At 40.5% G+C, this 16,205-nt stretch overlaps 1 protein-coding gene across 3 annotated transcripts in view; it reads right to left on the bottom strand.

Annotated features, from left to right (window-relative positions):
* Positions 1-16,205, bottom strand: part of slco5a1 (solute carrier organic anion transporter family member 5A1) — a 63,385-nt gene extending 47,180 nt beyond the window's left edge. Inside the window, exons 1-2 of one of the 3 annotated variants that reach the window (XM_072688851.1) lie at positions 16,158-16,205; positions 14,260-15,641 (exon numbers count right to left, since the gene is read on the bottom strand). In XM_072688851.1, coding sequence (XP_072544952.1) covers positions 14,260-15,214 — 955 coding nt within the window. In that variant the 5' untranslated portion in view covers positions 15,215-15,641; positions 16,158-16,205. Of the gene's footprint in view, positions 1-14,259; positions 15,642-15,992 lie in introns of all 3 variants that reach the window. The other 2 variants (XM_072688852.1, XM_072688853.1) reach the window with 2 other exon arrangements.

Below are 16,205 nucleotides of genomic sequence, written 5' to 3'. Positions count from 1 at the left end.
GAGGGTTGTTACTTTACTCCCCCCAGCCCCACTTTCTGCTGGTCCAGGGGCTCAAACCACTGACCTTCTGGTCTCAAATTCACCTCTCAAACCTTTAGTCTATGACTGCCCTTAATGTAAATAACATCTGTTCTGATTGGCTGCCCTGTACGCGAGTTAAAACACTCCTTATAACATTAGCACAAAAGGGCGGGGCTAAATTGTAAAAAGTGAAAATGTGGATATTGAAATGAGTTGGTTTTAGTGACATTGCATTCAAATTCAAACATTTTTGCTACTTAGACTTTATGGACTGAACGATATGTTGGAAAATTAACAATGTTTAGATGCTTTATCAAACGGTATTTAAGGATGCATGGTATCTGAATAATATTGGTATTGCCAGATAACTGCTTTGAACTGTTTTATATGACTGATCTTTTAAGATAAAGGTGAAAATCTTTACCTTTAACATTTTTAATGAAAATTCATCACTAAAATCCAGTCAACAAGTCCTAAAGCAACATTACCCTTGGTCTAAATACAGAGTGCTCAACTCTAGCTAATGGCTGCAGAAGACAAACATAAATAAGATCAGGAGGAGCCGGAGGGCGGGACACAGGCGTCTCCAGTGTTTAGTTTTCCACACCGGAAAGTGCTGACCACGGAAATCATCTAAAACACTCCCTCTTCTTGCTTCAGCTCCATAGTGATATCACTAATCCTACTGTTTTCACAACAACCACACGACACACAAGACCCAGGGTCTTGAGGAACAATGCATGTCTTTCAGTCCAAGGCTGAAATCAAGGAGGAAGCATTTGAGTGTCCAAATAGTTTAGGAACAAACCCTACCTTAGATGAAAGGTGATTGTGTAATTTAAGCATCATATGAGGACTTTTAAAAAGCAAACTTTTCTTTTTGTGATCAGCAAGTTGCTCCATTAAGTCACCATGGATGGAAAGTGAGTATTAGTCAGTGTTTGTCTCTTCAATTCTGTGGCACATCACAGAACAGACTATCCACAGCACAGCTGAAAACGGCCTTTTCTTCACTGATTATGGAGGAAGGACGTTAACGCAGATACACGGAAGCCTCAAAAAACTCTGGCCTTCTCACAAAGATAAGCTAATGAGAACAACTTCCTACATCATCAGGCTAACTGATCAAACCGACCTTTCAGCATTTACTTTCATATACACACACTATGTTCCTCAAGTCAAGCCTTAGAAGAACTGATCAGGATGAATCCCCTTTTACTTCTACAGCCTTGCAAGACAATCAATAATAATAATAATAATAATAATAATAATAATAATAATAATATTTTTTTAATACTTAATACCAAATCTTTCTGCACAGAGAGAAACAAAGCTGTGTATCCTTCGGTGGCCAACTGAGACCCTCCATTAGAGTCAATCTGCTGATAAAGCCTGTGCAATTTGTTCAAACTGACATACATTTCTCATAATGCAGCCAGACAGCCACTAATTAGGATTAACACCATAACTAGAGCTCTGCTCTCATTTCAAAGTCAATGAGAGAGTGCCATTAGTAATATTCTTCAATACAATTGGAATTTAGAAAGTCATATCAAACAGAGGTGTTAAATGGCCTTATTGTGGTTGACCACACATTTCAAGTATGTCAATATGTTAACACTTTGGTTTACTGCACAAACAATATGAAAAATACTGGGATAAAACCCAAAAGTATTTGGCAAAAATATTAATACAAGATCACAATATTATTAGATTTGAGCTTAACAGAACAGGAATCTGTGTCTTACACTCTGTTATGCAAACTATATTTCTAAGATTAGGTGAGCATCCTTTATCGAAAATTATTTCTTGAAAGAAATTGGATTACTTTTAGGGGCCTCCCTTTCAATTAAACAAACAGTCACCTCGGCACCTGTATAAGTATCCCTTATAATTAAACGGGCTGCATTTGTTACTGTGCCTAGAGGACGCCTGAGGGCTCACTACTAGAAACTAAGCACTTGATTCGGATCCCGATCTACTGTAACGAATCAGTACATCCATACAACTCAGCCTTCACGCATGCTGACAGTAGCATATACCGTTAATGCTTGTTTAAATGCTAGGACAGCAACAACATAAACACCAATTAGGTGCCTCATATCTGCTGAAACAGAAGAGACACGGCTCGCTAAAAATGGAGAGTGTTCATGTCAAGCGGCTCAGCGCATAAATCTCCTCTGACATTTACTGTCTGCTCGGAGCACAACAAGGACTGGGCAATGCATTTGTAACGGGAGGGGGTGGTGAGGGACACAGCTGCCAGCTCACTGCTTATAGTCGGAATGGGCAGAGAGAGCTCACGGGCCACCGGCCACTATCCCAGAGTGCTGACTAACGTTTGTTTGTAACTGTAGGCCGTGGCACACTTCGGGAGTGGGATATAATAAGCCAGCAGAAGCTCACGGCACTGGAACGGTGGCAGCAGTGCCTTGAGGGGCATGGCTAAAAAAAGGCAAATGTACTGCCAGTCCTTTTTGAACTGCTGGTCCCTAAACCATTATATAATGCCTCAACTCACTTGGAGGAGAATGCAAAACGCTTTAACCTGCTACACCAATGTCACAGCTAAGTTTCAAACCTAATATTAAAAGTACAGACTGTCTATTTCCCACTACAAATTAGGACTGCATGATAGAGATGGACAATGACGATATTTTTTTTGTATTGGAATTAATTGTGTTATCGTGATACACAATCTATTTTTCTAAGCATATCAAAGATATCAGTTCCTAAAGAACACATTTTATTACAGTGTTTATAATTGGTCCTGGTTGCAGAACATTGTATGGGAAAACATTTGAATCACAGTTTTTAAGAATCTGTTGCTATACGCATTCCTTCTTACATTTATGGCATTTAGCAGACGCTCTTATCCAGAGCGACTTACAAGGTAGCTCGCATTACAGATGTGGGCCAATGTAGTGTTAGGAGTCTTGCCCAAGGACTCTTATTGATGTAGTGCAGCATAGTCACCCAGACCGGGATTCGAACCCCAGCCTTCCACACGGTGTGGTAGCTCAGTGGCAGGTAGTGGTGTTATCTATTGCGCCACACCAACCACCTCTTCTTCAATCAGATGTATTGTGATAAATATAGTGTATTGGAAAAATGTCTTTAAATATTGTGATATAATAATTTTACTATATTACCCACCCTTACTCTATGATGCAATGTTTGTTAAGAGAATAGGTCAACATAAAAGCAAATGAGCATGACTGATCACAGAGCCCAGATACAGCCAATTATGATATGTTTGGTATCTGATGCGTGCTTCTTCGGTTTAGAATGGCGAACGTTCGCATGCTAGGTGACACCAATCAGGTCACCAATCTTGTCTTTGTAAACACACCTAAAACGGCTCTCAACTTGTCTCTCAAAACTTACCTAGATTTTAATTTTCATTTGCTACTGGCAGATAGATGGGTTTAGAACATTGTACAATTTCCTTTAGTCTAGATACACAAAAAGAAACTTTTCTGCAGAGCTGAATGGAGGGCACAGCCATTCGGAGTAACTGCAACCACTTTCAACCCTGAACAATATGTGGTAATATTCTTTAGCGCCAGTCGTCAAAGCTACAGTACTAACAAACGTGGTCTCTGCATCGTGATGTTTCACTTACAACACGCTCCTTGAGGTCCAGTCTGAAGGCAGAATAGTACTACAAAGCAGGAGGCTGTGTGGATAATAAAGCAGGTCAAAGTTTAGCATAATTCATTAAATAAAGTGTTTCATGCTTTTTTAATGTTTTAATTTTGCTTTTTAAATCTGTCGATGTAGCTTTTCAATTTGCCCATTTATTTCTTAAGCTGGTGACAGTTTGAGTCCAGTTAATTGTAAACTAAAGATGCATGTCAGATTGCAATCAAGTCTTGTCAACTGCATCTGGGGTCCGTGATCAATCACTTAGTCCCCATCTCAGAAGGTGGCTGTACTGCTCCAACTCTCCAGTGTAACATAGGGACATCAATGCAAAGCATATTAGAGTGTATTTTTAAACCTTTTGCAGAATTGCATGGTTAATATATTAACTCATTCAGAGTGGTTTGGTGTGAAAAGCTCTTTTCCAGATACATTCATCATAGCAGATCTGTCCACAATTCAAAGAGAGTTGCTAAAATCTTTATTACAGAAAGACAACAAGAAATGGTTGTAAAAATATGGTGTGATTTCTGAAACATTGTTTTAGGACTATTTTGTGTTATAGTATAATATTAGTGCTTATTATTATTATATAATATTAGTGCTATTCTAACGTTTAGGCTTAAAATACATTTTAAAAGATAAAGAGATGTGTGTATGGCAAAATATCCCCCAACAAATAAAACTATTTTCAGGTTTGCACTACTTTACCATCATCAATATTACACATAAACGTTTCTCTTCAATTAACAATTTCACACCAAGTCCACTCTGAAGGATGGTTTACATCTCAACCACTGGATTATAAAGAAATGGTCAGAATTCTGTACTTTAATCCTGCTGACACACATTTAGTCCCAGAAAGCTGAGTAATCCCTCAGAAGCCCACAACACCAGAACAGTGGCACCGTTCACACCTAAAGGAAGGCAAATGTACTGCCAGTTGGGAAGGTGACTGGGCCCAGTAGAGAAACCTTAAAACCCACCAGAAGCAGGAAGAAGATGTGTGTGTGAGTGAGTGTGTATATGAAGAGAAAAGGCAGTGGAAACATGAAGCAACATCACAAGAACGCTGAGAAGAGTGGAAGGAAAGAAAGAGAAGATGAAGCACGGACAATCACAGTTGCCATGGCACAGAATGACGGAAGAAGTACATGGGATCTACCTTGAGTCCTGCCACATGCATAGACACACACACACACACACACACACACACACACACAGCCACAGGACATCCAGCAGCTGTTCTCTTTCTAAATTTAACAGAAGGAAGCAGCGTGCACCCTCAGTGCATTGACTTGGAAGCCTGAAAGCACATTATCCACAAGCAAAAAGCCACAGAGTCCATCCACTCATCTGCACTCTCCATTACTACTGCCTCATAGACCAGTCAGCATGTAGTCCACTGTGATAAACTGGCCACCTCAGCATCCACATACTGATCAACTACTGATTTCAAAACCATTAGGAGACCATATGCAATTCTGGTGAAATGTTTACTGAATAAATAAACGTGACTGATTTGGAGTTACTGTTACTTGGGCGGAACATGGGCTAGGTGAAGCATTTTTTTTTTCTTTCAATACTAGGACCCAGGTGGGCTTTCCAAATGTGCCCCATCGTCACAGCCCACCTTAATCTTACATGGCTCCCATCTAGGTTCCATGTGCACAACCTAGATTGGGCCCAAGTTCAACCCCTCATGGTCCCATCACTGACCGGGAATCCAACAAGGAACCCGAGGACAAACTTTCAGTTCGGCTACCCAGATGGGCTCCACATAGACAGAATGGCTGGGTTGTCGACGCTAGATTGTGTAGATCTAGAAGTGAGAATGCTTGTTTATTCTATGTCCCCACCCCACACTCTTATGAGCTGATTGGCTAAGCACCTTTCCCAACATCTAAACACAGACTTCTGAAGTATACATCAGTCTTAAATCAGCCTAAACTGTTATTTTATTGCATCCTTTTCATACTTAAAAAGGACAGTGTCCTTAAAAAGCAAGGATTATGTTCCATTTTATTATAAAAAAAACTTTTTTATTCCATTTCTAGTAAAAAAAAAGAAAAGAAAATTATGATGATAACATTTTCTAAATGCATGTTTTAGCTTCAAATCTCAGGCTCCGATTCTGTTCATCATTTTGCGAGAATATTTATTAGTGGGGATACTTATAATACATTGTAAGCTGGTTGTCTCTGTGCAAGTTGTGATAGACACTGGATTTTATTCGATTTTATTTTATATTTATTTATTTATAAGGCCTCTACATTACTTCACTGTTGTCTTTTAATGAGGGCCCTCCATTGTTACGGAGTTAGTAAAATCCAGTTTTGCTTATTGTGCACCTTTAGCCTGGGACAACATGCCAATGTAAAGCTTACCTCATTTTTATTCTCAGGACACACATTTTTTATTGTATATTTGTTAGTTATTGAAATGTGTTTTTTTAATGTATTTATTTTTTAATTGATATTTATTTATCCTTTACTTAGTTGACAGTAATTTATAACGTATCATTACTATCAACTATGCCTCTTATTTAGAGTTATTCACTGATTGGGTTGCTTTATTTTTACACTGCATTATTGTTTGGTTGATCATGATAAATTCCTTTTTTTATATATATTGCTGTTTTAATTCAGATCTAAGTCCTGAAATGTGCAGACCAGCGACTAGCTCCTACATGCGCTTACGACCTGTGACACTAGAGGAATAAAAAAACAAAAAACAAGACTGCTGATTAACTACGAGAATCAAAGTCCTGGAGGAGTCCAACACAAAGCCTTCTGGAGTGTGTACTTCATCCTGTTTATAGCATCAGACACACACTCCAATTCAATCCAATCAGGACTGCCCACTTCAGCTGACTCCAATCTTTAACCACGTCACACAGAGAACTAGTGGTGTGTGTAAATCAGTCAGAAAAGCACTGTGAAGGGGGGAGGGGGTGGGGGTCACTTTATTAATGGATTACTACATACAACCCAGGTCAGGAAATATTGTGTAGTGGGAAGAGGACACTGGCCGTTTATCAGACAGAGATCAGCTTTATTGACAGAGGAGGTGGTCAAGCAAACGTCAGTCATGTTCTAGGGGGTCATTCCTCACCCAACTGCTACTCTCAGCTGATGACTGGCATGGGCTGGTGAGGGTATGCGCATATACTTGGTCTACTGATTTGATCTGAAGGAGTAACGGCAATAACTGGTGAATACGCTGTGGTTTAATACGCACTCATGTTATCATGTCAACAAAATAATGAACACCAGCCTTTAGCTTTACCACAATTAACACGTCACCAATGTGTGTAAAACACTGGAGGATCACAATATGTATAATTTACAATATGTAGCAATATAATTACTATAGTAGTATTTTGTCTAAATTAACAAGCCCCAAGAACAACCCAGTGATGCCACACTGTAACCAGCTATCACAATGTTCACAGGGCTGCAGCAGCACTCATGACACACACACACAATCAAATGTGCACACATGTGGGAATTCAATCCCTTGCTTTTTTTCCCCCTCAGGTCACTGAGAAATTGAAGTGGGGTTTGAATTAATAAGGCAGGGGAAACACCTCAGAAACTGGGACAGTGTCTCTACAGAAGCCTTAAATATGTCAAATATTTCATTTTAAAAATAGTTTATTTGAAAAATAAATTATAAATGTCATTCAAGTTTCTGAACTCTGAACTCTGAAAGTGACATGTTTATAGTGGTTACTGAATAAGATATATGAGAAGAGTATATATACACACACACACACACACACACACACACATTATATATATATATATATATATATATATATATATATATATATATATATATATATATATACTCTGCATTACATCTTTAAATTTCATATTTACTCTTCATTATCACACTTAAGACTACTAACCAAAGCAAGTCTGGGGATTAAGTTCAAATGTATAAACTTTAATTACAGATGGTATACCAGTATGTTGGTATGGATCTGGGTTTAAGGTTGATATCAGCATAAATAAAATGCTGGACAGAAAGCTAGGAGAGTATTTGAGTAGTTTGTGTAGCCTACTGTTAGATGCTCATTTTAAAAGAAGAGTTTAAATTACAAATATCTCATTTTAAAATAACACATATCAGACCAATATTTCTCCAATACCCAAGATTACAGTATAGGCCAAACAATAAAAGGTGAACAAAAACACATAAATCAATTTAAAGTAAATTATTCTGAATCTTTGATTTCTTAAATACTCTGTTGCAAAATACTTTATTTAAATGATTAACTAAAACATTCTCTGCTTCTTACTGTAAGAACAGCAAGAGAATTAAAAACATGCATAATCACCATTCAACTACTCATTTTTAACCAAATAATCAAGTTGAATTGACTCACTGTAACAGTCCAGCGTTTTTCAAGCCCAAAGTCTTGCTGTTATTTGATAGGTCAGCTGTAAATTACTTTGTGTGCAATGGGGGTTGGGTTGAGATCGGGTTGGCATAGCTCAACACAATTCCCATTTCAGTAGAGGACACCCAAAGGGAAAAGAGCAGGACAGATGCTATTTGACATGTTAGCATCTAGCACAGTGAAGCAGCCATAAATACAGCATTCCGAAGTCCAAAAATACACTGTTGTACTTCGGGACAAAGAGAGAAGACTGTGTGTGAGAGCAGGCTCAAGCATGCAGTCTGGATCTTTATCTGATATTCCAAATACAAGAAGGAAAGAGAGATTGGAATGTGCAACAGAGAAAACGAAAATGGAGAAAATCACATGATCTGGGTTCTTCAGTGACAAAACACTGAGAAATTGTGTGTTTTTTGTTTTTGTCCAAAACACGTCTAGAACGAAGAGAGAGAGAAGTGCTTTGCTCAAGGGCCCAACAGTGACGGCTAAGCAGACCCAGGTATTGAACCCACAATGTTGTGATTACAGCCACAACCAAAGCTCTGTCTACTGACCACACCGCCTCAGATCATACCAAAACAACAGAAACCAAAGCATTTTGCAGTCCTGATCTTTCCTGGAGGACTGTTCTTCAGCTGTTGTTTGAACAGATTTCAAGGGCACAGAAGAACAGCCTCTGGGCAGATAGTAACAGTGGCCTGTACACTGTGGCAAGTCTTTGATAACCACTGTTCTCAACTCCTCATATGTGCAAAATTCTGGTCAAAAGACAAGGTCAGCTTCTATCAAGACAGTACTTTTTGTCCCGTTGCCGCCCCCCCCCCAGCCTCTATTCACAGGCTGCACTGGTTTCAAGTGTTGTAATCAGAGATCAGAGCACAAAGGCAACAGAGAGTTCAGTGTGACAAAGTCAGTGAGTGTGCAGTCTTGTACATGTATACAATGCCGTTCAAATGGCTGGAAACACTGATTCTAGTACTTCATAAGCAGTCTCGGGTTACTATATTACAGTAAGGTAATCTGATTACTTTCCATGAGTTTTTCAATTACTTGTCTTTTTAATCTTCAAAATGGATTTTTGTACAAAACCTTCTTATACAAAGACTGTTAGTAAAAGTAAAATGATTTTATTCCAAGTGATTATGCTTGTTTTAAACTGAACTATTTATCATGAAATGCTCAAACTTCCGACTGAAGCCTAGACCAGCATGATTTGTCTAAACTGGTGTATGCTGGTTTTCATAGCAGGGCAGTATAAAGATCTGCCTTTTTAGGTTATGTAAAACATTGACAAATGTCAAAATTGTTTATCTGAGAAGGTTTTATTGGGTCAGTGAGGATATATAAGATTTAACGTATAATTATTTAATCCCTCACTGATTTTGTAAATTTGCTCACTGACAAAGAAATGAACAGTCTATAATTTTAATAGTAGGTTTGTTTTAACAGTAGGAGATAAAATATCAAAAAGAAAAACCAGAAAATCACATTATATAAAATATATTAATTGATTTGCATTTTATTGAGTGAAATAAGTATTTAATCCCCTCGCAAAACGAGACTTGGAGTATTTGGTGGTAAAACCCTTGACGTTTCTTGTAGCTGATGACCAGGTTTTTGTGCACATATAGGATTTTATGGTACATGGCCCCATGGTCCATCCTCCCGCCAATGCAGTCAAGTTGTCCTGTGCCCTTAGCAGAGAAACACTTCCAAAGCATAATGTTTCCACCTCCATGCTTGATGGTGGGGATGGTGTTCTTGGGGTCATAGTCAGCAGTTCTCTTCCTCCAAAACGGCGAGTTGATTTGATGCTAAAGAGCACCAATAAAATGATAGACTATTCATTTCTCAGTCAGAGGGCAAACATACAAAATCAGCGAGGGATCACATACTAATATATATACATATATATAAAAAATACACACATATTATATATACATATATATATAGCAGTCGGCTAATCATGCAGCAGTCCTAGCTTATCTTCATGAATTCTTTAAATGTAAAGATTTTTTGCTTTTAAAGTATTTAGTGCTGGAAACTCTAATTTACATTTTGCCACTGTAACTGTAAAGGATTACAGCTGATGTTTTTGTGGATCCTGATTATGTTACACCATTACATGTACTCCATTACACCTCATCCCTGACTATAAAGTAATTTATGGAAATCAACAGAAAATAAATGATTAATGTGTCCAGAACACTGAATGAAGCTGCAGATGATTCACTAATGAATAAGAGAGCTGTAGAACAGTCATAATGACAAACACGCAGAACACGTCATATTTAGGAGAGACTTGATAGACAATTACAGTGTTATTTACAATATAATGATAAATTACTGTCCTCTGACCACTTATGCCCCTCCCTCAGCTAAGCCCAACTGGGCTGGGAGCAGGGCAGATGGAAAGGGGGCACCAAACTGCCCCACTTACCAACCAGGCTGGAGATAAACTGACCCCTAGAAAAAGAAAGACAGCCCACGCCAAATTCAGTGGCCTGTCTAATCAATTGGTGAACTACAGCCGCCTTTGTTTTGTCAAACTCCAGACAGTGTGTTACTTCCACAAGGACACACTTCTATTGTTGTGGATTTCTGACTCTGGCAGTTGATACTGAGCATTAAGGGAAATGACTTCTCCTGACTTCTACTGGTTTTAACTTGTTAGGATGATTTTTATTAGGTAAATATAGTTCATACATGGTTAATGTATTTAAATAGCATTGTAACCCCCAGTTACAATTCATTTTTTTCTGACCATCTACCAACCTCACAGTATCACTTATGGCCTATATTCCTCAATGTCTCTTTTTTAATGTTTACATTTCTGAAGTTTCAAAACCTACCATGACTCCCCAGTCTATACAAAATACATGCATTTCATACCCCTGCTTTTTCAAACTAGAGCAGTTTGGCTCCGCCCATTCCTGCTCAACCTGCACCACTTTTTCACTGAACACATTTCAGGTCACATTACATTGTCATGCTGGAAGACCCATCCACAATCCATGTTCAGCGTCCTGGCGGAGGGAAGGATGTTTTCACTCAGGATTTTATGATACATGGGCCGTCCATCCTCCCGCCAATGTAGTCAAGGTCATGCAGTCATTACAGGTCACCCAATCAGTCAAAAAGGTACAATGACAAAAAGCTGCAAAAATTCTAGATAAAAAGAGGTTAAAAACAGTCAGAAAAATTCAGACTGTTTTTGATGCACAAAACCTCAGGTGGACTGTAGTGAACACGTCAAAATATAAAACATATGACCTCTGTTCTGATTGGCTGCCTTGTAAAGCTCCACATTTTCAAAGCAGTCTGGGATGAAACAACCTAAATGTCTTCAGCCTGAGTAGGCTTGTGACAAAATTTTGGAATTGAGCATTTTTAGTTTCTATATCTGGACTGTATGCAAAGTGAACATTAGGTTTTGAAACTTGCATAATGGCTTGTTTGCATCATAGAAACTAGAGATGCACAGGTACCACTTCTTCCTTTCCGATACCAGATTTTCAAGTATCTACCGATACAGAGTACCGATACCGATACCAACCCTGACTTAAATACTTGATAGATGCCTATAAATCCGGATAATCCTTGAAGAGAACAGCATGTACTGGTTGAGTAACTGCACATTTGAAAAGCTTCAGAGCTATGAAGCAATTAAAACTGCCACAATGCAGTAAGCACGCAGGGAAGCATAATCTTGCTAAGCTCCACCAAACAGCTTTTTTGATTTGGTGTTTACAACTCACATTTCATTACAAGTAAATGTTTCTATGTAAAAAGATGGCCTTAAAACAAGCTGCTTAAACTCAACTTCTGGAAGCACATGGAAAGAAAAAGTGCTAAAAGTTAAATGTCTGTTTAATGGTAAAAACTATTAATGACTGGATTGCAAACCAAAATTGATGGCATCAGTAAGCTTTATGGTATCAGTGCTCTCTATTGCTGATACTGATACTGTGTCTAAGTGCCAGTATTGGTGCAACACTGATAGAAACTCAGTCAGATCAGTCAGAATAAAAACAGACCAGACGCATGAATGATATCACGCACCACTATGTGGTTCCAGAGGCTTCACCATTCTCATACAACGGATATCCCCTCAGCCACAGCCACTGGTCATGCTGTATAAAGCATAGGGGTCACAGAGGTTGCACTAAAGGACAGGAGTTTAGAAAAAAAACAGGAGAGAGGATTGTGTGTCCATGTTTGTATCCCCTGTGACCCCTAAATCTGCTGCATCAGGTTCACGCTCGTAGGATATGCATCATTAATAGCTGCTCATTTCCTTCCCTGCTATTCTGTGGGCAAATGCTCCCTTTACTGCACGCCCATCGAGTCTGTAACACAGCACCGCAGCTCTAGGGACTGATGCAGTGCCCTTTTCTTTTTTCTTTTTATTGTTTTACAAAACACACCTGAACTTAGCCAGCAGATAATTAACAATGGGGCTGGATATACACCAATGCCACTAATGCCAGAACATTATAACTGCTCACACATGAAGTGAATATCCTCAAGCAACAACAACAATGGATGTCAACGTCTGGTATAAATGTTAAGCCAGTAACTGAAGAGTCAGTTCTCGTAGTTGACGTGATGGACGTAAGAGAAACTGCCAGGCATGAAGACCTGAGCGACTTCAACAAGAGCCAGATCATCGCAGATACACGGCTGGGTTGGAGCAACGCCGCTCAAGACTCAACGATATACGAGACATGAAGGTTATCCCGTCTGGTCCAAACTGTCATAGAAGTGTTTAATGAGGGCTAAATGAGGAATGTGTCGCAACACAGTGCTATTCAGTGCTATTCAGCCACAGAGTACCCCCTCACCCTGATCCATCACCAAAAGTGCCTATAACAAACTCACAAGCACCGGAACTAGACTTTAGAGTGCTGGAAAAATGAGGCATGGCTCTAAGACGTCCTGGGGTCTTTTGCATGACATGAATAGCTGGGTATGTGTGCACTGTTTACTTGTGGGAGGTGCCAGAAAGATTTCTGATCTGCGACGGAAGCACCTCACAGCACACAAGACTGAAAAAAGGATCTGCTGAAAAGGAACCCTTCACTATCTCACATTTCCCACCTTAAACTACGACTACATGTATTTTCCATTAGTAACGTCTCTCAGCTTTTCACCTATTGGATAGAGCTTAAGTTAAGATATCTGACTAAACTAAAGTAACCCTACTCCCCATATGCTTTGTGTTCCATATTTCTATACATTTCCATTTCCACCCCTATGCTTAGAAGGGCTGTAGCGATACACACATTTCAGGATCCTTACCATCTTCATGGTCAATATATTACATTTCGAAGTAGCTGATTGAATGTCAGTGAATTTTGACTTCATCTTACATTATTTACTTATTTATTATAATTCCTGATTTTAGACTTTTTTTCTTAAAACAGTTTATTTTTCCAAACACAATATTTGAGAGAAATAAATAAATAAATAAATAAATAAATAAAACCACATATATCACTCACATGCTTATAGCCCCATGTGGTGCTCCTGTTTTTCTACATTTTGTCCAACTCCAACCTAAACATTCACCATATTTCAGCCTCTCTTTATGCCTTTTAATTAAAATACTAAAAGTGTCCCCATGCCTTTAAGCTAGACATATCATCAGGGTCACACAAAAACCATGCATCTCCAAAATGGCAGCTTTACATGATGTAAATAACCTTCTTAACTTTTAAATGGAAGTCAATGTGAAAATATTTTGGAGCATTTTGACACAACGGAAAGAACAACTGCCAGATTCCCGTCACTTTACGTCAAAGATATAAAAAACAGCAAAAACGGAGATAAGAGACAAGGGCTTTGCGTGACCATGGCAATATATAAATGACTTCTGTTCTGCCTAGCTGCCCTTTACTGCACCTCATTTAAACAGAGACTTATAACTTCAATGTGAATGGGCGGAGCTAATCAGCTTGAGGCTGAATATAGACATTTGTAAATTAAAATTTTTTAATTAAAAATAGTAATAAAAAGTCAATTCTTCCATGTGTGGTCTGTACAGGCTGGGGAGTGAATGTTATGTTTTGAGGCTTGTTTACATGCTGTAGCATGGGGTTCTCTATGACTAGGCTTAAAAACCATGGGGCTGAAGCAATGCTCTTCACAGGGATAAGTCCAAGAGAAAGAGAGAACAGTCTTACCTAGATATAGTGAGGCGTTTTCCTTCTTCACATTGTCATCCAAGTAAGTTGGCCCCAACGTGTAGATGGGAGTGGACCCCATGCCCACCAGAATCTGGGCACAGATGAATAGGGCTACATAGACGGAGTGTTCGTTGCCCTCCTGGTTCCGCGGGCAGGACGAGATGTCCAGAGTGTCCCGGCCACTGCCGTTGCCAATCAAGCAGAGGCCTTCGTTTCCTGTTGAAGAGTTCACCTCCTGGATCTGGTAAGGGGGCGAGATAAAGTGCGGCAGGGAGAACAGGGCAGCCCCTACGGCTATGAACACCCCACCTACGGCCAACCAGCGCGGCCTTTGGCCTCTGCCCCCAAAGTAGCTGATGAACACTACCACCAGAAGACTTCCGATGTCAAAGCAGCTGACCAGCAGTCCTGACTCTGAGCTCCTGAGGCTGTACCTTTTCTCTATGGTGGTGATCACGCTGCTGAGGTAACCGGAAACCATCAGCGACTGGATGAAAGTCAGGTAGCACATGCAGAAGAGGAAACACCTTGAGTCTGAGAGAATCCTCCTGACGTACTTCCTTACTGGAAAGTCCATGAGCCTTGCTAAGGAGAAGCCCAGCTTTTTGCTGCCCGTCCTGCTGGTCTCCGGTCTTAGGGAGCTGCTCAGGCCCATCATGCTGGACGCGGAGGGCGAAAAGTCGGTCCGGGTTGGGGAGTCCAACTGGCTGGAGTCACTTTTTCGCTGGAGTTCACTGAACACTGACCGCTGGTCAGCGTGTATCGCAGTCTCGGTCGTGCCGACCAGCCTTGGCTCCAAAAGTTCATCGTCTCCTGGACATCCACCATTGAGAACGGGCAAACTTTTGGATTTGTAGTAATTCCCAGAGTCCTCGTACTGGCTTTGGAAGTTGTCGGCCTCAAGGGACACGGACACGTCGCTTCCAGTCTCATCGTTGTCCGATGAAGTCATTTTACCTGAACTTGGGGCTTGACTCGGTTTCAGTACCTAATGTCAGGCTTGACCCTGTTCTGAATATCTAAAGCGTAGATCATGATCCACCTGCCTGGTTATAGCCACACTCCTATACCACCACACCACAGATTACCATGATTCTGTAAAGTGGGCACAACAGATCATTCACAAAGCATCTGCTCTGCACGGACCTCCAGAGTAGCTTTCTGGCGTTAAGGTTCACCTCATAATCAGGCGGTGAGCAGGCACTGGTTTCATTCAGTGTGCTTCATCTTCAGCATGGGCGAAGGATGCATCCTAAGTGAAAGTTCTCCTCGGCCATCAAGCCGAAATGGGCTTCTAGTGATGTTTTATTCAAAAGCTCCTTTCCCGGTCGCCTTGTGGGGTCGTTCCCCTTGATTTTGTGGAACAGCTGCTCAGTATCCTGGATCCAGACGGGAAAGCAGAGGAACAAAAGGGATGATTAATCACAGTGCCAGCAATCATTTCAACTGTCCACAAAGCTACAAGTAGTCTAAGCGTGTGGGCATGTCTGTGTTTCAGTCAGAGCACAGGCAGGCAGGCAGGCAGGCAGGCAGGCAGACAGCTGGCTGAGAAGACAAAGAGCAGAAAGGACTGTATGACTGAAGACCAGAGACACTCACAGAAACACACAGGACCCAATGAAACGCAGCGAGAAGCGCAGCGCTCCTCACCAGAGCAGGTCTTCAGCGTTTCTTAAACAAAGGCTGACACCCCAAACCCCACCGACCACACGAGTCACGACTTTACTCACTGACAATGAAACAGTATCAGATCCAGCAGCTGTGAACAGGACAGTGGCACAGAGAGGAGAGGAGAGGAGAGCAGAGGAGAGGAGAGCGCGCTCTCGCCGCCGCCGCCGCCGCCGCGGAGGAGCACGGAGCCGCTGTCAGGGTCGGGGAAGGAGGACAGCACTTACGCGGGGAAGGGAGGTAGATGTTGTTGTCCTCAGCACGGCAACTCACTG

This window comes from Salminus brasiliensis, chromosome 1 (genome assembly GCF_030463535.1).
Source record: "Salminus brasiliensis chromosome 1, fSalBra1.hap2, whole genome shotgun sequence".
Taxonomy (NCBI): Eukaryota; Metazoa; Chordata; class Actinopteri; order Characiformes; family Bryconidae; genus Salminus; species Salminus brasiliensis.
The sequence above is the reverse complement of the archived record's forward strand: the minus strand, read 5'-3'. Positions and strand labels throughout refer to the sequence as shown.